The sequence below is a fragment of the Myotis yumanensis genome, unplaced genomic scaffold, assembly GCF_028538775.1.
Source record: "Myotis yumanensis isolate MYYU_CA2020_CCGP unplaced genomic scaffold, mMyoYum1.0.hap1 SCAF_2, whole genome shotgun sequence".
NCBI lineage: Eukaryota > Metazoa > Chordata > Mammalia > Chiroptera > Vespertilionidae > Myotis > Myotis yumanensis.
Genome location: NW_027223753.1, coordinates 52,257,430 through 52,283,850, shown reverse-complemented (window position 1 = coordinate 52,283,850; position 26,421 = coordinate 52,257,430). Strand labels below are relative to the sequence as shown.

Here is a 26,421-nt window from a genome sequence, read left to right as displayed (position 1 = left end):
CATTACATATATAAAGAAAAACCTTTCAATGAACAGTGACCTTCATGACTTCCACTAGTTTGGATTCTGTGGATGGTGAAGCTGACTACAAATGAGATTCTGCAATGTACCCTGTTCCTTATTTTTTCCCCCCACTGATTAGTTTCATGCAGTTGGCAGCAACCTACCCCTGCTGCATTCAGCTTGCAATTTTGGAGCAATCTCAACCACTGTGTTCAGTCCCCCAAGGTGTTCTGTCGAAATGCTGTCAAACTATTTCGATGTGTGTGTATTTTCATTCTGTAGCTGCGCTTTGTACTCATTTAAGAGAACCAGTCTTTAATTTGTATCAGAATGTTTTCCAGATGAAACAGAATTCCAGGCCTCAGCAAAATCACTGACATATGACCAGAGCCTTCTGTTCTAAGTCTTGATGTGCCCGACTTCTATCAGAGTCAAAGCTATATAGTTGAATCTTGTTACAGAGTACAACTTTGAATAAATGCCTTCAAATTTGGCCTCAAAATCTACTGTCATCATGCTTACTATCATCATCCTCTGGTTCCAGTTTACTATTCCAGTTGCCTCTCTCATCTTTCCCTTATAGCTCATGCTTATTTGTACATCCTGGGAATGCCTGTTTCTCTCACCTTTCCCTGGTGTTGCACACGTATAGTACCTCTGTCTAAAAGGCTACGTCTTCTACTTCTCACTGCTTTAGCTCGGACATTTCCTATCCTATCCTATTTCAGAAAGCCATTTTCTATACCCCAACACCCTTATTGAGTCAAGTTACCCTCTTTTGTCTCTCATGGACCTTAGCTTTAATTAATAACATTATTTTTATTAATGTACAGTATTAACTACATTGTTTGGTTGTCTTCCTTACTAGACTAAACATTTAGAAGAGCAAGGATAATATCTTTTTTTTTAACCCATAAGTAGTCGATGCTTCATAAATGTTTATTGAATAAATGAATGTTACCTGGAAAAACTGCTGGTTGGTTCATTGAAAAGGCAGCAAAAATTTACTACTAAAATTGCTACATTTAATTACAGCAGCAATATTATCAGTGAAATGTAGCTTATAATTTTAGTGTGCAAACTTACCACTCTGAAAATGCAGGAGATTTTAAAAATAAACATGTGTATGGTACTATATTCTATGTTTTGCTTTCTGCATCTGGTACATAATATTCAGAATTGGATTGGGTTGGAAGAGGCTCACTTGTACACCTTTCCTATTTATTATTTCAAAGAACAGAATGTGTTTTAATGTCAGAAATTGTTACATGAACTAATTTAGCCTTATTAAATTTACTTGTCACACAGAAAGAATGAAAACTGATTTTGACTGGCTTTCAATGAAAGCACACGCACACATGCTCTCACAAAACAAAACTGTATGCAGGTATTGTTTCACATTTGTATTGGGAATGGAGACCTACCAGTGTGTTCATGTTTCCCGTGTTTATGTCTGATGTTAGGATGTGATGAAGTGCTATAATTCATCAGATGAGAATACAGTCAGAACAAAGATAATGTCTCTCATTTTCATTTGATTAATAGTGTTCTGTCTCTGGTAATTTGTAGGTGTTATTTGGAAGATGGAGCTTCAAAGGGTGCCTGGCTGAACCGGTCAAGTATTATTTTTGCGGGAGGTGATAAGTGGTCCGTGGATCCTCGAGTTTCAATTTCAACATTGAACAAAAGGGACTACAGCCTCCAGATACAAAATGTGGATGTGACAGATGATGGCCCATACACGTGTTCTGTTCAGACTCAACATACGCCGAGAACAATGCAGGTGCATCTAACTGTGCAAGGTATGCATTTCCATAACTGCTATTACTGGGAGGGACTATGCTTAGAAATGTTCAATCTTTATTTTTTTATTTTTTAAAATATATTTTTATTGATTTCAGAGAGGAAGGAAGAGGGAGAGAAATATAGAAACATCCATGATGAGAGAGAATTATGGATCGGCTGCCTCCTTCAAGTCTCCCACTGGGGATCGAGCCCACAACCTGGGCATGTGCCTTGACTGGAATCGAACCTGGGACCTTTCAGTTTTCAGGCCAACGCTCTGCCCACTGAGCCAAACCGGCTAGGGCAGAAATATTCAATCTCTAGATAGCAAAATTATTCAGAAGTAACTGACAATGTTGAAAGACATGTGGTCATAGTCTTCAGGGATTTATGTTCCTAGATTCCATTAAGTGTAATGGGTATTATAGTCATATGAATCACCACATACCAAGATAAAATCAATTCACATCACATTGTGATTTTTTGTGTATGATTCACTTCTTATCTTCCTTTGAGTTACCCCTTCAATAAATCTTTGAGAACCCATGATTGATACATTAAAATAAACATCTGATAACCCATGAGGGATGCATTAAAATATTAGAACTTTTTAAAATATGGAGAATAACTCTTTAAAAGTAATTCCACAGGTTTCCAACATTCTGTCTCAATCCAATTTCTGTTTACTTTGATTAAAGTTACAATGAAAAGAAGCAGCCTTCTAGAAATACTTAATTTAAATATAGAGTAATTGAAAAAATATGGTACACAATGCTTTCTACTTTGCCATACTTTCAGTAGATCATAAATCATGCTAGCTAACTTGCAATCTCCAAATACAAACAGAATCATCAAATTATGTTATTTTTCTTGCACACTAAAATGTAAGAGCATATTTATTCTGAACACAAATGCTTCTCAAGAAAAATGAAATTATAATGCAAATAGAATGGAAAATGTATATTTTTGCCATTTACATTATTTCCTCGTGCGTTTTAGATTAATCATGGTTTGGTTGCATAGAAATATTATGTTGTGGCACTCAAAATGACATTGCAGCATTTCTAAGTAAAATTAATAACAAATTGTATGATAATGTGGTGCCAGTGAATACATGTTTTATTCCTAACAGGAATGCTGAGTAAGCAAGTTATTTGTACTACCTCCGAGTTAACCCTTCTAATAATTTACACTACTAATAAGTGTTAATTTATGCAAGTGGCTTATATCTGGAAAAGATTGTTAATCTATTTCCTTATATAAATGTAAACCTGAATTCAAATACAACTTCAATTGTTAGTAAATATTTTAACTGTGATAAAAATTAAATTTATTAATTAAGCTATTAACTTGAAGGAAGAAAGTATAATGGAGAATTAAATCAGTGAATTTTCTCATTGGCTTTTCTTATTATGATCATTGCTAACTGTAAGAAGCCCCTTCTTTAAAAGCATAGGAGAAGATAGTACTTTTCACCAAAGCCCACCTTTATTCAGAGATTATCCAGAGATTCCAGAGGGCAGGATTTTGTCCAGCTTCAAAAACTATCATGAGGTTATAAGTCAGAAACACATTTCTTCTGTACCTAGGCCTAATCTGATTCTCTTGTGTAGTTCAGTGCCCTTTGACTTGTGTTTCTAGCTCAGAGACTACAAAAGATTCTTATTACATAAGAAAAAGTAAACTTGGACAATAATATATTTGAGTGCCGTGATATACAAAATTTTTGCTTATTGTAGATTTAAATGCTGTATTTTAGATCGTGAATATATCTCTCTTTCATTTCCTCTCATTCTTTCTTGTTCCATGTTTGGAGGAGATTTTTAAACCAGATTATGGATATATAAGCCCTGCCTAGAAACTTGTTTGATTTCCATAGGATTTCTTTATAACCTTATGTTACATAGATTGTTTAATATTATGCACATTTTAAAAGCTGTCGCACGCCTTACTCTGGCATTCTTTTTTGCTGGCCATTTGATGATGGTGAACTTTTGAGTACCACTTCAGGGAATGCCTATTAGGAACACACTCATTGAATGTTTTACCAGTATTACGTTTTGTTCCTCTAGAAGAAAAATTGGTTACTATGTTGAAAGCATGTGCTTGGGACAAATTAAAAGCTAATAATTTTACATATTTATGAGCATAATTACTTATTAGAAGTTGATTGGCATGTGAGCAGTTTTCCAATTACATTAATAAAGTTCAGGGAATCCATTAATAGGCTTGTCAGTCAATTCAAGAACTAAGCAAATGTCATGAAAAGTCAAGGCTGCTTAAGCTGCATTTCCTCTCGAAGAACGGAAATAAACTGATGTGCTCATCTCTTCAGTCTCTGAATTTGTTCTGTTGTCTGGTGCTCAGTGTATCTGGATAGTTTTGAAGTGTATGTTCTTTGCCAAACAATTTGTTAAGCCTTTACTCACCAAGAAAAAGAAATTTAGCAATTGAAAGAAGGGTAGTAATCACTGATGTCAAACAAACATTGGCAGATAAAAAATAAAGCTCATCTTTAACTGTTGCAACTATGTACTCAAAGAAGCTTCTTAAAATCATTTTAGAAAGGGGGAATAAATGGGATATCATGCCAAGGCTGACATTGTGCATGGGAAATTCGTTGGTGCTATTGATTTATTAGAGCTATTAATATCAATAGCTCTAATGAATGGAGCAATGAGGGAGAAAAAACACTGGGATATGGGTTGGAAAACCTGGATTCAATTCTAAAATTTCTTCATAAAGTGGGTAATTATCAAGCCTCTCTAAACTCTAATGTTCTCATTGGAAAGATGAGGCCTCAGAAGGTCTTAAGGTCCATGGCAGTCAAAACCAAAAAGACAGATGACCAAAAAATAAATAAGTAAAAAATCCAGTGTGATTATTAGCTTTTGATTTGAAAGGTAAAAAAGAGATTTCAGTTAAAAAATTAAAAACATATATTCATAGCATTTGTAGAACACTTCCATTGTGCACCATACAAAACAATTTTCAGACAGTAGCGTCTTGTATTTACTCTGCAAGTGTGCTTTATTTATCTCCATGTTTTTCTTTCACCAACTGAGCCGAACAATGCATGTACTCATGGAATTTGAAGAATGTGGTGAATTTGGGTTTTGCTTAAAGGGTTAGAAATTAGCTAACAAACTCAGTGAAAAAATTACTTATAAGTAATACTAGAGACCCAGTGCACGAATTCGTGCTCCAGTGAGGTCCCTCTGCTTGTTCTGCGGGATCGGGCTGAAACCGGCTCTCTGACATCCCCTGAAAGGTCCTGGGTTGTGAGAGTGTGCAGGCCAGACCGAGGGACCCTACTGGTGCATGATCAGGGCCAGGGAGGGATGTGAGAGGTTGGCCAGCCAGGGAGGGACTGTGGGAGGGCTCCAGGACGTGTCTGGCCCATCTTGCTCACTCCTGATTGGCTGGACCCCAGCAGTAAGCTAACCTATTGGTTAGAGCGTCTGCCCCCTGGTGGTCAGTGCACGTCATAGCAACTGGCTGACCAGTCAACTGTCTGCCCCCTAGTGGTCAATGTATGTCATAGTGAGCGGTTGAGCAGCCTTAGCATATCATTAGCATACTAGTATTACTCTTTGATTGGTTGAACAGCCAACTGGACGACTGGACACTTACCATATTAGGCTTTTATTATATAGGATGATGCTAATAAATCAAGTTACCTAATTGTTCAGTGATAGACGGTGTGCTATGCTTCTCTTTACAAGGATGGGCTTACACGGTGTCAAGCAAATGACATTAGCAAATGGTATTTAATGGTCAACCCTTTTGAAGGTAGCCTAGAGAACCACCTTGCCCAAAGTCAACCTCTGCCTAGAGCAACCAGTATCTGATGACTGAGTGAGCAGGAAGCATAAAGGCCCCTCTCTTTCAGCCTAAGGAAAGTGACTCTGATGGGCCATTTGGCCATAGGCAGCTGAAGCTGTTGAGCAGTATGTACTGCAGTTTATCATCTTGCTTTATTCAATCCTACTTTCTTCCTTCTCCAGGGATTTATCACAAGGATATCCCTTAAAAAATATCCTGTACTGTCAACTCCATCTAATTTTATTGTTCACTTCCCAAAGACACTAAACTATGCTATGTTAGATGCTTGCCTTAGGCTTACTCATTGTTTTGAAAAAGGCTTTGTAGAGTGGAAAGAAAATGCATTCAAACATAATTTATTATTAACAGTCTGTTTTATATCTGAAGGGATTTAAAGCAGCTTTTAAAGAAGTGTTTAGTAAATCAAGATAAATAGGAGAAATCTGAAGCAAATGATAAGGTTAGATCATAACATTTGTAACATGATTTCTATATATGTTGGAAGCTTGGTAAAAAAATAATTCTAAGATTTATAGCAGCTGACACAACAAGAGAAACAGGATCAGTTATTCATTTCATGGTCCATAAGGTTAAAACTTCTAGTTCTTACTTCCTTGATCCTGTTACTCAGAATGGAGAAGGATTTCCACTGAGTCATCTCAGAATATCACTGCAAGCTATGAGGAACAACTCAACAGGAAGTGTGTAGTTCTCACAGTACTCTTTCATAAGATTGTTCCTTATAACATGTTTCAATATAGCCCAAAGTATAGGGAAGTTAAAACATTATTAAAAAATCGAAAGATAAAATCAATAAGATGCTAGTTCATCTATGAGTAAATTTTAGAACCTGTCCTTCCTGAGTCAAACCTCAACAAATATTATTTCCCTTGTTGGATCTTTGAATAGGAACTTAGGTACAGATATTTCAAAATTATACTTACTAATGAATATCTTGGGAGTAGTTATTCCATCTGACTACAGCATAGAGCCATATTCTGTAAAGACCAGCACATCTTAATCTAATGTTAACATCCTTTTCATGATTCATAAAGCCTTGAAAGGTACATGCTGGAAGAGGAAGACACCACACTTCTGTTCCAAGTTGAGCTTATGGGCAATAACATGGCATCACAGGCATAGGCCTGCCTTCCTCAAAAGTTCTAAAGAAGGAAACAGCTATAAAGGTCAAAAAGCCCATTAAAATGTCCAATATATTAGGAAAGTCAAATCATTGTTCTGCAACAGTAAATATTTCAGACTTTCAACAAGCTAAAAAATTAACTAAAGAAAAATTATCAGCACTAGGAAAAGTTTTACAGAGCCCCAAAATGTTAAAATGGTCATTGGCTGAATGCAGTGATAGCTCAGGACTAGGCCCATCCATAACTACACATTTATTTTCTTGTGATTAGAACTTTTAAGATTTAATCTCTTAGCAACTCTTAAATGTACAGTACAGTATTATTAACTACTAGTAACCTGGTGCACGGATTTGTGCACAGTGAAAGGAAATTAATTAGAAGGTGGCCAGTGGGGCGGGACTGGACAAGAGGGGCCAGACATGCGCTGGAGCCAACCTCCCGTGGTCCCTTGAAGGGGGTCTGTGGAGTGAGCGGGGTCCCTCCAGCAGGTGGGGTCCCACAGCCTGTTGGAATTGCCCAGGCCCACGAGGAATCGGGCTCCGTCCTCTCTGGTTCTGGGTGTGTCACCTGAGAACTGCCGCTGCTAAGGCACTGTAGCTTGGCAGCTCCAGCATTGAACGTTTGCCTCCTGGTGGTCAATGTGTGTCATACCTACCAGCAGGTTGGATGGTTGGATGGTCACTTAGCCTTTTATATATATACTAGTAGCCCAGTGCACAAAATTTGTGCCCTCGAGGGGGGGGGGGGTGTCCCTCAGTTATTAAACATTTTACAGCACAACACTGACAATAGTTGATTCATATCTTCAGTAATTGTCATCATTGCAAAGTTTTCAGTCCCCGTATGGATTGCTGGATATAATAGGTCATGTGCTGTCCCTGTCCTTTGTAGTCTTTGTTACCTTAAGGACTCTAGTTTTCCATTTATATGTTTAAGTACCAACCTTACCGGCTTAAAAATGTAAGCTTTTAACACTGCTCTCTCTGTTCCGTATCCTTCCTATAAAAAGTGGAGTTGGGTTGCAGCACAGGAGAGAAATTCAGAAGGGGAATATTGAAGTAATGACTACAGTAGGAGAAGAGGGAACCTGTTTCCCTGGCCACAGGCGCTGGTGCCCTGGACCACAGGGCTGGTAGTTTCTCTGGGTGGCTGCAGCCTGGGACCTCTGGCCAGTAGCTTGTCCATCTGCTGGGCTGCAGCCAGCCCCAGGCGCAGGCGCCAGGACCAAAGGTGGGCGGCTTCTTCTTCTGGGGGCTTCTTCTTCTTCTGTGCTTCAAGGGAGGGTAGTCAGTTAAGTGTCATGCAGAAATAGGCATCACCAATTGCAGAAGCCGGGTGTGGGGCATGGAAGCCCCAGCCAGGGAAGCTGGCTGAGGCTGCTTCCCTGCGCACGCACCTGGCTTCTGTGATCGCCCCTGCACTGGGCTTCTGCGGTCACCCATCCCAGAAGCCAGGTGCAGGGCAGGGAAGCCACAGCTGGGAAGCTGGCACACCCAGCTTCTGTGGTCAGGGATCGCAGATCGCAGACTCCGATCTCAGAAGCTGGGTGCTTGGCAGGGAAGCCGTGGCTGGGGATGCTGGCAGCAGACTCTTCCCTGACCCGCACCCAGCTTCTGCGGTCATGGATTGCAGAAGCTGGGTGCGGGGCCGGGAAGCTGGCGCACCCAGCTTCTGCAGTCTCCAATCTCAGAAGCCGGGTGGGGGGCTGGGAAGCTGCACTGGGGATGGGCTGCTTCCCTGCCCTTGCATCCAGCTTCTGTGATTCTGGGGTCACTGATCGCAGAAGCCAGGTGCAGGGCAGGGAAGCCGGAAAGCTGGCGGCAGCCGTTTCCCTATCCCTGCATCCGGCTTCTGCATCGCTGTCTGTGTCCGTTTCCCTGCCCCACCCCCCAGGCTTCTCGGATCACCCACTGGTGGCAGGGCAAAGGCGGCAGCGTCCTGCCTGGGCAGCAGGGACCCGCAACTGCAGCGGCCCCGCGATTTCGGGCTCCGCTTTAGGCCCAGGCAAGGGACCCCTACAACCGTGCCCAGCTCCCATCGCTGGCTCCACCCCTACTTCCCGCTTGCCGCCCGATTCTCTGATCATGGCCGGGGGGCAGTGCAAAGGTGGCCCTGGGTTTCCGATCACTGTCAGTAGCAGGGAGCTTCTTCCTGCTTTCCCTTTAGCCTCCCTGCATTGTGCCTACATATGCAAATTAACCGCCATCTTTGTTGGCGGTTAATTGCCATCTTAGTTGGCGGTTAATTTGCATATCACCCTGATTAGCTAATGAAAAGGGTAGCGGAGTGACACCAATTTGCATGTTTCTCTTTTATTAGATAGGATATATAGTTATTGTTGGTTTGAAACCTTAGGAGTTCCCCTGGTGAAATCTTAAACTGGCCTTGGTATATGGAGGGAAAGGAGAGACCAAAAAAGAGGCAGAGTGGTAGATAGTTGGAAGGTTTAATGAGTAAAGGAACTTACACACGAGGCTTGTCTTGTGTGGTTGTAAGACAAGTAGATCTCCAGACCCTTTTGCCAGAAGATTGAACGTTTATATAGAGGTTCAGTTAATAAGGATAATAAGGTTCAGTCATATATTAAGTGCAGGTAGTTTCAATGACACCTTATTCTCAAGGCTGCATCTTTGTAACAGCTCCTAGTGTGGGAACAGTGGGCAGAACCTACATTCCAAGCACAGTGGAGGGGTAATGACCCTCAGACTGCCCAGGTTCAGATCCAGAACCAAGCTGCCATCACATTCTCTAGATGACTTCCTCCAATAGTCACCATACTGTATATGGCATTCCCCTGACTTATTTTATAGCTGGAAGTTTGAACCTTTAACCCTTTTCACCCATTTCTCCCCCTTTCACCTCTGGCAACCACCTGTCTGTTCTCTGTGTCCATGAACTCTTTTATTTTTTAGAAAAAATATTAAGAAGAATATTCCCTAAAAGGGACTTCATTTTTCTGTATGATCCATATCTTTATTGCATCAACTAGATAACAGAGATTAATTTCTAAGATCACCTTATATGGGATGATACATATATATTACATCATTTACTCTCTAAAATTAGGTTATAAGTGATATAAAATAATTGATAGGTTATAAGTGGTATCAAGTAATTGATATCAAATAGGTTACATGGATAAGGGTATACATACTCATACTCATTTCTTCTGCAGGAATGTTTTACTTATTCTACCATAAATAAGTTTTTGCTTACCCCAATTCAATGGGAGCCAAAATATACTGAGCTCATACAGACTAATCAATAGGTAAATACTGATCAGTGGGTCAAAGACCAACTGAGTAGATTAAAGGCTTTAAATACGGTGGTATTTGCCCTACAGATGTCCCCCACAATGATGTAGTAATAACACTGGAACCATATCTAAAACCTCCCATTTTTCTCTTTCTTTTGATCTGAAATGTCCAGATTTGCAAGTTAGGAAGAAAGGAATGTTAAGCATTTTAAGACATATGCCTCTTTAGCTAATCAGACTCTCATTGTCTTTATCCAGTTGGAAGCATTTAATTTGTTGAAATATATGAGGCAGTGTTGTTGATGTCCAGACAGATAATAGTCTGGCATCTAAACAATTTAGAACAATTATGCCTAATTAGTGAAACCTGAGAAAAATAAATCCTTTGGGTGTCTTTTCTGATCTAGACTTCAGTAAAATTATTTCCTCAAACATACCCTCACAGACAAACTCAGGTCTATTAATCTGGACTTAAATGAGATAGGCTTTTTTAAGCAGTGAAGTATTTCATAAAAATTTTAAAACTTAATGCATTTTTCAGGTGCATTATTTCATGGTGTTTTTTATTTTTATTTTTTTCAATTTGGCTACAATTGCTATGGTTACATGGCAGTGTATCAGGACAGATTCTAGGAAGCCATTACCTCACTTTTATCTGGGAGGTTGTTGACATTAATTACGCTATTGGTTTAACTGTTAGGGGCCATAAGAAGTAAGGTTAATTGAACACATTTTCAGCAAAATTTTCATTTGAATATTGGCACTTTTTCCAAGATAGGCATTTTTCTTTTTTCCTAAATATCCTTGTTTTTTTTTAAATATAGTCTTTATTAAAGACTATATGCCATTATTTTTCTGTGATTGAGATTAAAACAGTAGCAGAAAAGATGTTAGGTTATAATGAATAGTTTTTTCATTGAAAAACATTTTTTTTCTGTAAGTGTAGTGATCATGTTTTCCTAACAAAAAAATTAGTATATGAAAATTTAATATAGTCTAACACAATCTTTTATTAGGGTAGTATTACTCATCAAACTATGTAAAAATCTTTAATGTACTGCCTACTATACAGAGGGAATGAAATATTGATGGTATTTTCCTATCAACTTTCAATATGCTGTTATTTACAAATGAAAGAGAAGTGTGAAATAGCAAGAAAAAATAAAATTGACAGATATTGAAGGAATTACCCCTCTAATCAAAAGTTGCTGCCCTTTAAAAGTCCCTTCAGTGATTAATAAATATTTATTCTAGCTCTTGAAGCAGATAGTTTGATGTCTCAAAGCTTAGACTGATCACATTTTTTTTTAAATTTTCTTGGTAGTAATTCTGAGTTTTGTTTTGCATATTACATTGTAAACTAGTTATATTTGTTGCCTATTTTAGATTATCTTTATTCTTTTCCTAAAAAAACAAAGACAATAACTGTGTAATACCTGTCAAATACCAATGCAATGTACACTATCAGCATGAAACATTTCTCTATAAATAAAAGATTACCACCCTTTAGTTGGTCAACTTATTTTGAGAAACCCTGCAAGTGAAATCTAAGTCTAGTTCAATACTTTGTCTTCTCCTTGGAAGTTATTGCAATAAGATTTAATCTATAAAATGATTTCACTGTTTTTGTCCCTAAGTTATGTGTGTAGTTAAGAAATTACACCAATGCAATTAAGATTTTGTGTTTTCATTAACTAAATTCTAAATGCCATGCCCCTAGTAACCTTTATGTAGGACAAAGATAAAAGTTAGCAGAGGAGAAAATTTGAATCTGCTAATGATAGTGTTTATCTTATGATTTATAGCGGAACAATAAGAATTAATTATGTATACTGCCAAGAGGAAAATGGCATAATTAAAATTGGTAGCGAAGTTCAATTTTCAGAATCAGACTGACTCTCTGTCCCCAGGTCTCTCTGCCCCACACCACTTCATTTCCCATTCCTTCAGCATCTCCTAGTCAGTTATCTAGAGAGAGCAGTAGAGAGACTCGGGAAGAGTGGACCATGCACCTGCACTTGGCTGTCAGAGATATTTCTAACCCACCTTAGTAGGTTTGCATCTAGACCAATGGTTTTTAAACATTTTCTGATAATGAACCCATTTGAAAATCTGGCTGTAGCTGGTAGACCTGGTTTCTAGAAATATATACGATTAACATTTTAAAAAGTTGTTTTATTGAACAGAATGATCACAAACTCTCTAATCTATGTGTGTACTTCAAATAAGAACCCCAGTGAACTCCTTGAGGGTAAGAACTGGGTCTTAATCTCAAATATTCAGGAAAATGCCTGACAAATGTTAGGGACTCAATAAAGATTTATTTTTTTTTCCCAACTTCATGCCAATCACTTTTGCTTAAGCTGTGACTTAATGTATTGATGTTATCTTTGGGGCATAACACCAGGAATGCTGACATAACAGGAAAAATTTTAAATTAAGAGGATTAGTTAGGCATTCATGACTTAGGTTGCTTATTTTCATTTCAGGTCATAGCATCCTTATCCTCTTGCTAATCCCCATGTTTTCACAAATGCAGACCATGCTGTAGTGAAGAAATAATAAATGAGATACCAAATTTTGCAGATTTTTTTTCTCCTTGGGATGTTATTTTGAGAACATAATATTTATATGGAACAGACAGTCTTAGCTACAAAAATTATAACCAAAGTTCCTAATGCCAAACCCATACAAGGGGTTAATATTTTAAAAGGGCCAAAAATAAGGAAATTAGAATGTCCTCTCACGTATTTTACCCATTCTTTCAGGTTTGATTTGAGCAAGTTGATGGATGGACACATTTTAAAATGGCATGTTGGTGACTTAAGAATATTTCAGAGCTCTCTTTATCAGTGCAGAGGAAGGCAAGACATGTGAATTGTTTTTCCTGTACTATGACCCTTTCATGTAAAAGTGGTCCATTTTAAAAGGACTTCTAAGATGCATCTAGTTTAATTCATGGGATACCGTGTAGTTCCATTTTAATTCAGTACCCACTCTGTGCAAATAACTTTGCTAAAAGTTTCACATGCATTCCTCTTTGTGGCAAGCAGAGTAATGGTACCAAAAAATAACCAAGGAGCCTGTGCCTATGTGAGGTTGCAAGACAAAGGGGATAAATATTGCAAATCACCTCATCTTATCATAGGGATATCATCTTGGATTTTGCAGGTGGGCCCAATGAAATCACAAAAGTGATTAATAGTGGAAAAGAGAGAGAGAAGGCAATTAGAGGGAGATACGACTGTAGAAGTAAGTCAGAGTGATGTAATGTAGAAAGGACTCAACCCCCCATTAAACACAGAAAAGGGGATCATAGCCAATGAAAATGGGAAGCTTCTTAAAGATGAAAATGGTAAGGAAATGGATTCTTGACTAGAGACTCCAGAAGGGAACATAGCCCTGGCAACATGTCGACTTTCACTGAGCTTATATTGGACATCTAACCTACAGAACTGTATGATAAATTTGTGTTGTGTCAAGCCACTCCATTTATAGGAATTTATGGCAACTGAAAGAAAACTAATACACACTCAAAAATAAAGGTGCCTTCATACACACCTGGGAGAGACATTCTCAACTTGGCATTATTGACATTGTGAACCATATAATGTGTGTGTGTGTGTGTGTGTGTGTGTGTGTGTGTGTGTGTTTGTGTTATAGGAAGGGAGGAAATATCCTTTATGTTATAAGATGTTTAGGAACATCTTTGACTGCTATAGGTTGAATGTTTGTGTCCCTCATAGTACATATATTGAAACATAATGCCCAATGTGATGGTATTAGGAGTTAGGGCCTTTGAGATATACTTAGGTTGTGAGGGCAGAGCCCTCATGAATGGGACTAGTGCTCTTATCAAAAAGACCCTACAAAGATCCCTCCCCCTTTCCATCATGTGAAATTGTAACAATGAAAACATGGTCATCTAGGAGTGGGTTAACACAAGACAAAATCTCCAGTGAGGTGATCTTGGTCTTCCCAGGCTTCAAAACTGTGAGAAATTAATGTTTGTTGTTAATAAATCACCCAGTTTATGATGTTTTGTAATAGCAGCCTGAATGGACAGAAAACAGTGCCATCAACATCATAGACACCAGTGTCATCCCTTGGTTGTGGCATCCCAAAATATCTCTAGACATTGTCAAATGTCTGCTGGAGTCAAACATCATTCTAGGCTGAGAACCACTGAACTAGTAGAAAAGATAGACACATGCTTAAATGTTCCAGCGCCTAGCAGGTTGTGGCAAGCTCCATGTAAGTATGGATCTTATCTATCTTACTGCCCTACCCTTAGTGACTAGAGCAAGGACAGGTGTGTAATTGGGGATAAAATAAATGTTTAATAAATGATACAATGAATGACTGAAGTCCCCTGGGAGTACAAGCTAGCAATGACCAGATACAATTCTTCTGATTTTTTTCTCATTTAGTAATGGTTTGGATGATTTTCCCTTTAAAAATAATAATTGCTTGTGTTCTCCTAGTTTAGTGTGGCATAGGCATAAGATTGATGTCAGGTGACTTCCAGCTCTGATATTTATAAAGACTGTAAACTTGGTTAAGTGTCTATCTCCTTAAGCTTCATTTTCATTCTCTGAGAAGTATAAAATAATAACCAACTCTATGGATTGCTGTGAGCATTTTAAAAAACAATTAGTTATATGAGAAATGTCTCCAAGTGTCTGATTCAGAGTAGGCATTGAATAGATGTTACCATCTGTCTTTTTCCAGTGAGCTAATAACATACAGATCCTTTCCTTTTTCTCTGTTTGAATTAGGATATAATTGAGATTGTTCTCATTGATTCCAAGTGATTTTTATTTTAGAATATAAGTAATAAAGTTAATTGTAAAATGTTAATAAAAGTAATTATTCTTTCTGTGGAAAAGTTCCATGTGAAAAGATATAATAAATTTTATACCAGTGTTAAAGTTTTAGGCTATAATAATTGAAAAGACTTCTACTTAAAAATAACTAATTACTGCCTAAAATTAAGGAAAAGATATGGTGACAATCATTTTTTGCCCATTTAATCTCAGAGCCATTTTTTGTACCTCTTATGCTGTGCTTTAAACAATGGGGCTGGCTCATACTCACAGTGTGTTCTCAGGCTGCTATGTGTTCAGGTTTCTGGCAGATTCACCCAGTGGGAGACACCGGAAAGAGATCAGGGACAGGAGGGAGGAAGAAGTCAGGCTGTTTTCCCTTCCTTATTGCCACAGATTGTGTCTCCTGCAAGGACTTTCTTCCCTGGCCCCAGCTTCTGCTGGACACCCATCCTCCCAATGACACAGCTCACACTGGGCAGTTCCATGCTGTGGGGTCAGTTCCTGGGGAACAGCCCTGACCTCTGGGCTCTGGTAATGACACCTCCTTGTAGGAGTCAGTGGCTCCTTGTTACAAATGTCCTCATTTTCTCTATGCTTTGGCTTTTTGCCCTTCATCACTGTGCGAATGACTCCCTGGATTAAACCCTGTTTATTTGGAATACTTAAATCAGTTTCTACTTTCTTTTTTTAATATATTTTTATTTATTTCAGAGAGGAAGGGAGAGGGAGAGAGAGATAGAAACATGAATGTTGAAAGAATCATTGATCAGCTCCCTCCTGCATGCTCCCTACTGGGGATTGAGCTCGCAACCTGGGCATGTGCCCTAACCTGGAATCAAACCTTGACCTCCTGGTTTATAGGCCGATGCTTAACCACTGAGCCATGCCAGCTGGGCCACTTTCTAGTTTCTTAACTGGATTCTGACTGATACAGATTTTTTTCTCTAAAATTTCAAGTGTTTCCTAGTTTCAGATAATCACAAAAGGTATGTTTTCACATGTATCTCTCATATAGGCAACCATTTTATATAACGATAACTACCTTTTTATGTCCTGAAAAATATATTTTATTCTTGAGTATATATTCTGAGTATAAAAAAACAAATATAAAACAAATTTTAAAGTTAATTACACATACATTGGGATCTCAGATTTACTAAACTAATTATCAGAAAGTAAGATAAATTAGGGAGAAAAGATGAACGTATGCATACTCATTAAATACTGGCATTTATGTGAGCCTTGGGTTTGTCTTTATTACCTTTTTGGGTGCAATTATCATTAGCATTTCAGTCGCATCTTTAATGAACATTAGAGCTACACATACACAATGGCATGAGTGGTAATGGCAGTCTCTCATTATCCACACAGACTGTAACTTTAAGAAAAATAGCATACAGAGAGGCTGTGCAGTGTTGCTGTACATTTACCCTGGGAGCTAGGAGCTGGCCAGCAATATTCTGGGCCTTGATTTTTATAGCTGCACCTGTGCCTTGTAGGGAAACAATAAAAAGCAATTTGGGACTTTTCTCCAATAAACCAGTTACCTGACTTTGGACACTAACTCTAATGCAACGTAGGCACATTTTTAAAGCATTTGTCTTGTGGTAAACATTGTTCTAGCTGTTAGTGAAACAAAAATCCACCAATAGGAATTTGCTTTACCCTTCAAGGAATTTATAAACCAGTGGGGCGATACTGGCATGAGGCAAATAAATGCACTAAAGTTAGGTAGGAGCTAGGACAGATGCATATTCAGGTTGCATAGAAAGGAAGTAAGGAAGTGGTCCTCTTTTTATGGAGGGCCAACCCCAGCTTTTGCAGTGAAGAAGTTGACTGGGAGAAGAGCTTGAGGTTTGAATACAAGGCAGGAACTGACGGTTAGCTGTAGGAAACTGCTTGGAAGTTGCTCTAAGTGTGCATAATAAATCATGGAAAGTTAAAAGAGAAGTTACTTTGAGACCCAGCAAGGGCTGAAGGAGCAGTTAGAAGTATGAAGTCACACGGTTTTGTTCCATAAAATCGAATGAGGGTTGAGGGATTGGTGGTTTGGGAACAGGACCAGTTCTTCAGATTGGGGGAATGGCTCCATTAGAATATTGCCATAGGACACCTTTTAGGAATGGTGCTGACAAAGAAATGTTCAAATGGGCAGCTCCTGAGAGATCAAGAAGCTGGTGGAGGTTGTTTGAACATGTGAGAAGCAATGGGACTTGGGGAGCAGCTGTGGGAGGCTGCGATTGCTGGGCTCAACTGCTGACAGGAGGCATTCATTGCTGAGAGGAGCAGCTGTGGAGCAGGGAACCCTGGGGAGCCATGGCCTGAAGCTTCCTCAGATTAAGAAGCTACCACGGGAAGCAGCACTTTTGAGTATCATCCTATGGAAACTTTAGAGTCATTCATCCAGCTCTATCATCTTGGCAGTTGGCAATGGTGGAAACACAGTCTTATATATAGTGACAAGGTTGACAAACTCTTGTTGGAGATTTTTAAATAAAAAATGTTCTCAAACTCTGATACATCCTTCCTTAGCTGATAAAAAGTGTGGCTTTTTGTTTATTTATTGAGGATCATTTTTACCCTAAAAATAGCTATTAACTAGCTAAAACAAGGTGACACGAGTTTAAATTGAGGAACTATTGCTCAGCTGGCATGGCTCAGTGATTGAGCATTGACCTATGAATCAGGAGGTCACATTTCTGTCTGATTCATGGTCAGGACACATGCCCAGGTTGCTGGCTCTATCCCTAGTGGGGGCCTGTAGGAGGCAGTCAACCAATGATGCTCTCTCATCATCAATTTTCTCTCTCTCTCTCTCTCTCTCTCTTCTTCTTCTTCTTCTTCTTCTTCTTTCCTCTCTGAAATCAATAAAAAATATTTAAAAAATAAATAAATTGAGGGATTCATTTATTGTTAAATCCATGAGAGTAAATGTAAAATTTGATATATTTTGATATTTTTCCTCTGGAAAGAATGACTATCATTTTTAATTGTTGTCAGAGTTCCTGACACTAAAACACTATGACATTTTCATCAAGAAGCCAGAAAAGAAGGTCAACCAATAGAGAACTTGGTAACATCTGTCAACAACTTATCTACAAAAGGCACTGTTGTTTGATGAGTTGTGTAATAATCATGTTGACATGGACTAGCATTACTATGAGGCTTTCTTATTGAAATATCATGGGAAATAACATATTTTCATGCATTAGTGATTTAATTTACATCTTTTTGAACCAGCATAAGCTCAGTTAAAAGGGGGTGGGGTGGATAGAAGCAAAGTAACTGATTTTTATTTTTTTTTAATTTGGGTGATACAAATGTATGATACAAGGACTTGAGAAAGAAAATCAAATTGGAAAAGTATTTTGATGCTTTACACTTGAGTGAGGCTCTGAGAACTAGTGTGGATACTGTGGAAATGGAAGAAATGGTGTGAAGGTAGAGATGTCAAACTTGTGAATGTGAGCACTTTAATTTTCAAATTATAATATATCTAGTAATATTTCTTTGTGTTGAAATCTTACAATGTTGCTGATATCTGTGAAAATCACTCACTCCATCTAGAAAAATTCCATGTGGATTAAGCCACAAGGGAGTCAGTGTACTCTGGTTTAATAGATGCTACATTGCTATGGGTTTTAGTTGATAAACTTGACCTTCAATCTTTGCCTATTATATAATTTGTTCCGAGCAAACAATGAAATGAGGTAAAGTGAGTCAGGTTTAGAGTATATTAGTGAATTGGGGTTTGAGTGACCAAGAATGAAATGTCAGAAGAACAACACAAGGAGAAGACTCAAATTTGTAAGATTGGCATACTCATTTTCTTTTTAGGTTTAGCGTAAACCTAAAAGAGCGTTTTTAACAGAAATCGCTATGTGTATTTTTTAAAGTAACATACATTTACCCTCTAAGCTCCTGACCTCCTAAGACTCCTGGAAAGAGTTACTTTACATGTTATCTAGACAAATAAAATTGCTCTCAAAGGCATTTATTTAGCTAATGAAAATGCCTTGCAGAGCATTTGAACAATTATTTGAAGGCAGAAAACATTCCATGGCTCATCCATCTCTCATGGGGAGTTGTCAGCTTTGCATACCTTGAAGTATTGTTTCCCATCTCCAAAGGAGACACTGCCCCACTTTCTGAGACTTGGCATGTGGTTGGGATTACTGCAAGGCTTTTGAGCTTGCAGTTCTCACAGCCCACTCGTCTTTGACAGCATGATATGTTCCTCTTTTAACTTCGGAGTATACAGCAGTGTGGTCCCCTTAAAGGCAACCTAACTCAATCTGTGCTTTCTGAAGTGTGGTTTGTTATTCACTTTGGCTGCTGCCAAAATGTGGTATGACTTACTCTTTGCATTTGCATGTAGTTAAAAAATCAACATGGCCTTATGAAGATCAAAGGGAGGGAATATATGAGTCCCTCGACCCTTCAATTCATGCACAAGGCTTAAAATATGGAGTTAATCAAATAGGAAGAGCGATATATTTCTGAAGCAAAATTATCCCCTGTTCTGTTTCTTTATGGTCAATGAAGGGGTCAGCCCTCTGGTTCATCACCTTCTGAAAGAATAGGAGTTATTTGTTCTACTTATTATAGAATTGTTATATTACTGTTCAAAGATAACTGAATATACCAGTTTGATTTAATATGCTCCATAAATTTTCAGTTCTCTCCTTGTCCCACTGCAGTACTTAACATCCCATATCATCACCATGGTGATATTTATGAGCAGCCATAGGCACCAAATGCTGCGCAGTGCCCTCTGCCTACTGTGGCCTCAGTCCTCTCTGACTATTCCATAAAATTAAGAACACTGACACAGCTAGAGATGTAGAGGTCATACATATACACATGAAACATCAAGAAGAAAATTTTACAGCAACCTCTACCTTTCTCTCTTTTCCAGACTCCTATCAAGCAAATATTCAAAAATCGCCCATCCTTTACAGCCCCATGGAACCCCTTTGTTTGAGCCCAGACTGAAAACTTTGTAGATGGCTGAATAAAACACTAGGCCTACCATTTGGAATAGTCTAATGAAAAGAATAGTGTGTACTTGAGATAGAAAAATCTCTGGTATTTGGTATTCTGACTTGATGGCTCTACATGTATCTTTACATTTTGATTGTTTATTGATGAATGGGACATTTTTAAAGGATCTCCACAGCAACTGGGATTTTACCACAAATTTGGTAGTTACCTAACATTATGGTGGTTAGTAAGGAAAAATAAAAGGCATTTGTTTCTAATAAGATTCATTTTGTTTTGCAGTTTGTAATTTATTTCATTTTAAAATTTAAAAAATATAAAGATTGCCATAGCTGGTTTCGCTCAGTGGATAGAGCATTGGCCTGCGGATTGAAGGGTCCCAGGCTTGACTCCAATCAAGGGCACATGCCCAGGTTGCAGTGGGGGCATGCAGGAGGGGGGCATGCAGGAGGCAGCCAGTCAATGATTTTCTCTCATCATTGTTGTTTCTATCTCTCTCTTCCCTTCCTCTCTGAAATCAATAAAACTATATATTTAAAAAATGATCTGATTTCAAAAAAGAAAATAATTTAAAAATCCTATATAATAAAGGTTAATACGCAAATCGACTGAACAGCAGAACAAACAGGCATTATGACGCGCACTGACCACCAGGGGGCAGACACTCAACTCAGGAGCTGACTCCTGGTGGTTGGAGCACTTCCACAGGGGGAGCGCTGCTCAGCCAGAAGCCCTGAGCTGGGCTCATGGCTGGCAAGCGCAGTGGCGATGGTGGGAGCCTCTCCTGCCTACGCGGCAGTGCTAAGCTGTCAGTCGGACATCCCCCAAGGGCTCCTGGACTTTGAGGGATGCAGGCCGGCTGAGGGACCACCCTGCAAGTGCACAAATTTAGTGCACCGGGCCTCTAGAGTGTGTGTGTGTGTGTGTGTGTGTGTGTGTGTGTGTGTGTATGGACTTATGGAACATCAAATAATAGGTAATGGGTTTTTAAACAAATGATTATATTTTGAATATCTCTCTCTAAATAGCAGCCTAGCCAGAATGGCAAGCAAACCCTTCATGACCTGCTCCCCTCAGTGCAACAACCGTGCTCCCTCTCCTCTCCTTTGCCCAACTTTACTTTATGAATGTACTAAACATTTTGCTGTTCTCTTAAAAAAGTCTGGTGTTTCACATCTCTACATTGTTGTTTCTTCTTGAATACCTCTTCCTTCCCTTTAATTAGAATCAATCACCTCTTTTCTGAGTCCTCTTTGACCCTTTCCCCCTTCTATCATAGTCCAATATGTTAATATGTCTGTGCTTCAGGCCAAAATATAAACCACATGAGAATAGGCAACATGCTTTATTTATATTTAATAAATATTTTCATAATGAATTAATTATTTTGAGCATAACTAATATGAGTCAGCTAATAGAATCATGCTTTGTAGAGAAAATGGCTTCTCCAAAAGTATGATCCCATCACTGATGCTTACACAGTGGAAAGATCTAAAGTGTTACATTAGGATGTCTGGACCTGGGGCTTGGCTCTCTCTTAGTCTCTGTGTAAACTCAGGATTAAGACACTTGATCTTTTGGGAGGCCTTGTGGATAATGAAACCTATATATTACAGCATTACCTTTAAAATTAAGAGATGAAATGTATTAAATATTGAACACCATCCGTACTCAATGAATGAGGCTATTATTACTATTTGTAATGGAAGTCTTTGAAGACATTTGTATGGGTGTTCATAGTTACTAAAAAAATAATCAGTGACTTAATCCTCGGTTACTCCTCTGCAATGTCACTCTGTCTCCTTTAGTAGATGTACCGAAGATCATCTGTACAAATATTAAATGCCTGTTTCTCTAACTCTCAGGTTTTAGGTGTTTTTGTTTTGTTGTTGTTGTTGTTGTTTGGTGGAGTGGGATGACAGCACAACATAGAAAAATGCATATGTCAAGCCAGTTTTCCCTTTGTAATGACAAAACATTCTTGTTAAACCTAAATTTGTTAAAATGCCACCCAGTCACGTTATTAGAATTGATGAAATTTTTGCCAAATTCTTAATTTTAAATCAATCATCTCCCAGCCCAACAAAGCGATGAAAAAAAAAAAAGACATTATTGTGTGGCCTCTAACTTTTGTAATAACAGTAATTACGGACCATATTGTTGGAAATACTTTTTTAAAATTTATCTTCATTGTTGAAAGTATTACATATGTCCCCCTTTATCCCCATTGATCCACTCCAGCCCGCCCACAGCCACCCACCCCCAGGAGTTCACCACACTATTGCCTGTGTCCCTGAGTTATGTATATATGCATATAAGTTCTTTGCTTTTGATGCCACCTAAAGGAAGAGAAAGTACTTAGTAGTAGTCAAAAGACTTTTACATACACAATGGTGATCATTAACAATAGCCAGAATAAGAAGACAAGAGCATTTAAATCCAACTGTTAAAATAGGCAATAATATGTGCAGATTTTATAGTGAAATGATGGCAGCATGGGTCTCTGTATGGAACTACTCAAAAGGGAAGCAAACTGTTTTCTTAATATTTTGATATTAAGACATAAAGAGAGTCATAATGAGAGAGAGAGAGAGAGACTACATTAGACTGTGGTTGTTCCCAGCTCCTATATCCCATCAGAATACTATGCAAGAATTATTTTCAAGGAAGAACCATATTTTTCCATAGGACCAAGTAGAAGTGCTGTAGTACTTAGATGTTTGTGGAAAATTATAGAAGTAATAAACTAAGACCTCTGAACTGCTGCAGAAAAGACAGAGGGAGCTTACATTTAATGGTAAATGGGACAGACAGCACCAAGTAATAGCATCAAGTTTAAAATCATATATAAGGTGGGCTGATCTGATGAATCATAATGATTTAAAGCAGTGGTTCTCAACCTTCCTAATGCCACGACCCTTTAATACAGTTCCTCATGTTGTGGTGACCCCCAATTTCATTGTTAAAAATTGAACATAATTAAAGCACAGTGATTAATCACAAAAGCAATATGTAATTATATATGTGTTTTCCGATGGTCTTAGGAGACCCCTGTGAAAAGGGTCGTTCGACCCCCAAAGGGTCGCGACCCACAGGTTGAGAAGCGCTGATTTAAAGCATCTGGTCTTCATTGCCTGGACCGCTACCATAATCAGCAGATGTTCCATACTCTTGGGAAATTAATAGGGGAGAAGGGAACATAAAACCATAGTGTAGTATTTAAAAAATAAATCTCGACTTAATTTGTAAAGATTTTGCACCCCTATAAATTCATTTTGTATGAATTTCCAAAAGTTTTGATTAATGTGGAAAATCTATATGCCTATTTCTCTTTGCTTGGCTTAGTTTTTTTTTTTTTTAATTAAATTGTCAGATTTCTTTGTAAGTATTATTTTTTGTTCTTATTGTCTCCTGAGAGGGAGCCTGTAGAAATTTTATGACATGCTTTGGAAATCCAGAAGCAAGTGATATATCCAGTTAATTTATGCATTCACAGCAATAATGTTGTGCCTCATTTACTCTTCTGTTAAATAGGGATGGAAGAAAAAATAAGGTTGATCATTCATTAATGTAGCAATTACCTACAGTTTGACTGTTGAAGTAAAGGATGGATCAAGTCTGTCTGTGATGAGACTGACCCCAGGGTCCTATGTTAATGGGTGCCCTGCCAGTGTCTTCTTACAGGATATAGATAGTGCTCAGGTTGGTTCAGAAAGAGTTAATTCTTACTCAGGTTTGGTGTCTCAATATCTTATTCTAGATTGACCATAAACTCTGATCTCAAGGGTCAGAAGTATCTCACAATCTTCTCAAAGAAATTAGAATGTCTTTGTTTTAAATTTAGCATTTGTTATGTTAATGAAGAGGATGTTGGTATTGTGATCAGCTCTTCACAGAGAAGCTTATACCACTGAGGGATTAGAGACAGGCCCTAAAAATGTCTTGCATACACCAAGGGGTATACTTACTTAGCAGTTTTTGTGTGTTTCTTTTTTTTTCCATTTTCCCTTTTCTTTAGGAGAAGCATTTTGTGTTACCAGAGTTTACAACCATGTGTTAATGACTGTAAAATAGAATTCGGGAATGGCAGCTCTATTTTTTTCTTTTGTGTGTATGTGCCATCTATTCCTTTGTTATGAAAGATTAAAAAGTGCTGAACAACTAGAAAGAAAATAATTGGAAATGAAATCAGGGTAAAATGAATAGGAAAGAAAAATTCTAATCAGTTGACGAAAGCATGTCATTTGGCATTGGATCTTCTTTCAGTTTTACATATTGTCTCATCCTTCAAAATCTAATCTCTAAGATTGAGAAATCCCAAAATAAGAACATGGAATATCACTCAAAAATATGGGTTTAGAAGTGACATCATGTGGGCTCCTTTTCTTTTCTTGTCTACTCTAAATAAGAGTAGAAAATGTAATGTAGGCACGGATTGTTTTCATATTTTAGTAAATATATGAGGTTAGAAATATATGAATTTAGCACCTAATGTATACTTTTAAAACTACTCAAATTGATAAAAATTCCCTCCAGAGAACTGCACTGAGCACATGTATCAAACAATTAAAACTACTGTTAAAGATATGAGAGAATAATAAGATTATTGTTAATAGTGAGATTTGGAATTATTATAAGGTATATGAAAATATTCAATCTAAAGTAAATTTATATGTGTGTGTATATATATATATATATGTGTGTGTGTGTGTGTGTGTAAATGAAATACACTCTCCTCTGAAATACATATATATATGTATATATACATATATATATATGTGTGTGTGTGTATATATATATATATATATATATATAGTAAATACATATACATATAAAATAAAAGCAGTTATTTTAAATCATAGCATCTGTGGTAGTCAGAATAATGGTCTCCAAAGAGTCCAGCTTCTGATCCCTGGAGTCTGTGAATATGTTACTTTACATGTAAAAGGAATTAAGGTTGCAAATGGAAATAAGATTGCTTATTAGCTGAACTTGTAATAGAAAGTTTGTCCTACATTATATGGGTAAGCTCAATGAAATTACAAGGATCCATATAAATAGAAGACAAAGATGGAAAATAAGGTCAAGCCCTGACCGGGTACCTCGGAGCATTATCCCGAGATGCCAAGTTTGCGGATTTGATCCCCAGTCAGGACACATACAAGAATCAACCAATGAATACATAAGTAAGTGGAACAACAAATCCATGTTTCTCTCTCTCTTTCTCTCTCTCTCTCTCTCTCTCAAAATTCAATCCTAATATTTAAAAACCCTGGGTCCATCATATCCACAATGACCAGAGACTCAACTTAACTGCCCAGGCTGCACGTGCAGCAGGCTCTGGTGGGTGGAGACTTGTGGCACCGGAGACAGGGATGGGGGAGGTGGGGCCAGCACTCACACTCACAACCACACACAGGCACACAGACACATACAGCGCCCACCAGCTCACAGCCTTTTCTTCCTTTCTTTCCCTCCCTCCCAGCTTGCTCTCAGAGCCTCTCTCAGAATGAGGAAGCAAAACAGACTGGGCCTGAAGAGGCCTGAATGGAAGGGAGGGCTGGTAGAGGGTGGAGTGGCCCCCACTGGCCCCATCCCCTCCCAGCTGGGAAAGGGGAAGAGGGACACAGGGAGGCTGGGAGGCCTGGAGGACTGCTGAGAAAAACAAAGAGAGATAGGACTGGGAGAGACTGGAATGGAGAGATGGAAACAAAACAGACTGGGCCTGAAGAGGTCTGGATGGAAGGGAGGGCTCGAAGAGGGTGGAGCAGCCCCTACTGGCCCCGCCCCCTCCCAGCCAGGAAAGAGGAAGAGGGACACAGGGAGGCCTGGAGGACTGCTAAGAAAAACAAAGAGAGACAGAAACTGGGAGAGACTAGGCCAGCAGGGGAGGGCAGTTGGGGGCAAGATCAGGCCTGCAGGGGAGAGCTGTTAGGGGCAATTTAGGGACGATCAGGTAGGCAGGCAGAGAGGTTAGGGGTGATCAGGCAGGCAGGCAGAGGAAGTTAGGTGCAATCAGGCAGGCAGGCAGGCAGGCAAGTGGTTAGGAGCCAGCAGTCCCAGATTGTGAGAGGGATGTCCGAATGCTGATTTAGGCCCGATCTCCAATTGGACATCCCCCAAGAGGTCCCCAATTGGAGAGGGTGCAGGCTGGGCTGAGGGGACCCCCTCATGCACAAATTTCATGCACTGGGCCACTAGTTAAAAATAACAGAAAAGAAAATGAGATCGAAATGATTTGATGTGAGGACTGACTTAACTTTGAACATTGAGGAAGGGGCCAAGAGCCAATGACTGTGGCCAGCCTCTGGAAGTTAGAAAAGATAAGGAAATGCAGACCAGCCTACACCTTGATTTTATCCCCATAAGACCAGTTTTTGGACTTCTAAACTATAGAACTGTAAGATAATAAGTGTATTTGTTGCCTTAAGGCACAGTTTCTGGTAATTTTTTGCAGCAGCTAAAGACAACTAATATGTCAGTTGTGTGTGTTTAAGTGATTACTATATGCCAGATACCATGAAAACTGCTTAATTTCCATTATGTTATATATAATCAATACAAATCACAAAAAATA

The 26,421-nt window shown here is 38.6% G+C and overlaps 1 protein-coding gene across 1 annotated transcript in view; it reads left to right on the top strand.

Moving 5' to 3' along the window:
- Positions 1-26,421, top strand: part of NEGR1 (neuronal growth regulator 1) — an 877,308-nt gene that overhangs the window by 330,275 nt on the left and 520,612 nt on the right. The window contains exon 2 of the mRNA XM_070405386.1: positions 1,573-1,805. Coding sequence (XP_070261487.1) covers positions 1,573-1,805 — 233 coding nt within the window. The remainder of the gene's footprint in view (positions 1-1,572; positions 1,806-26,421) is intronic.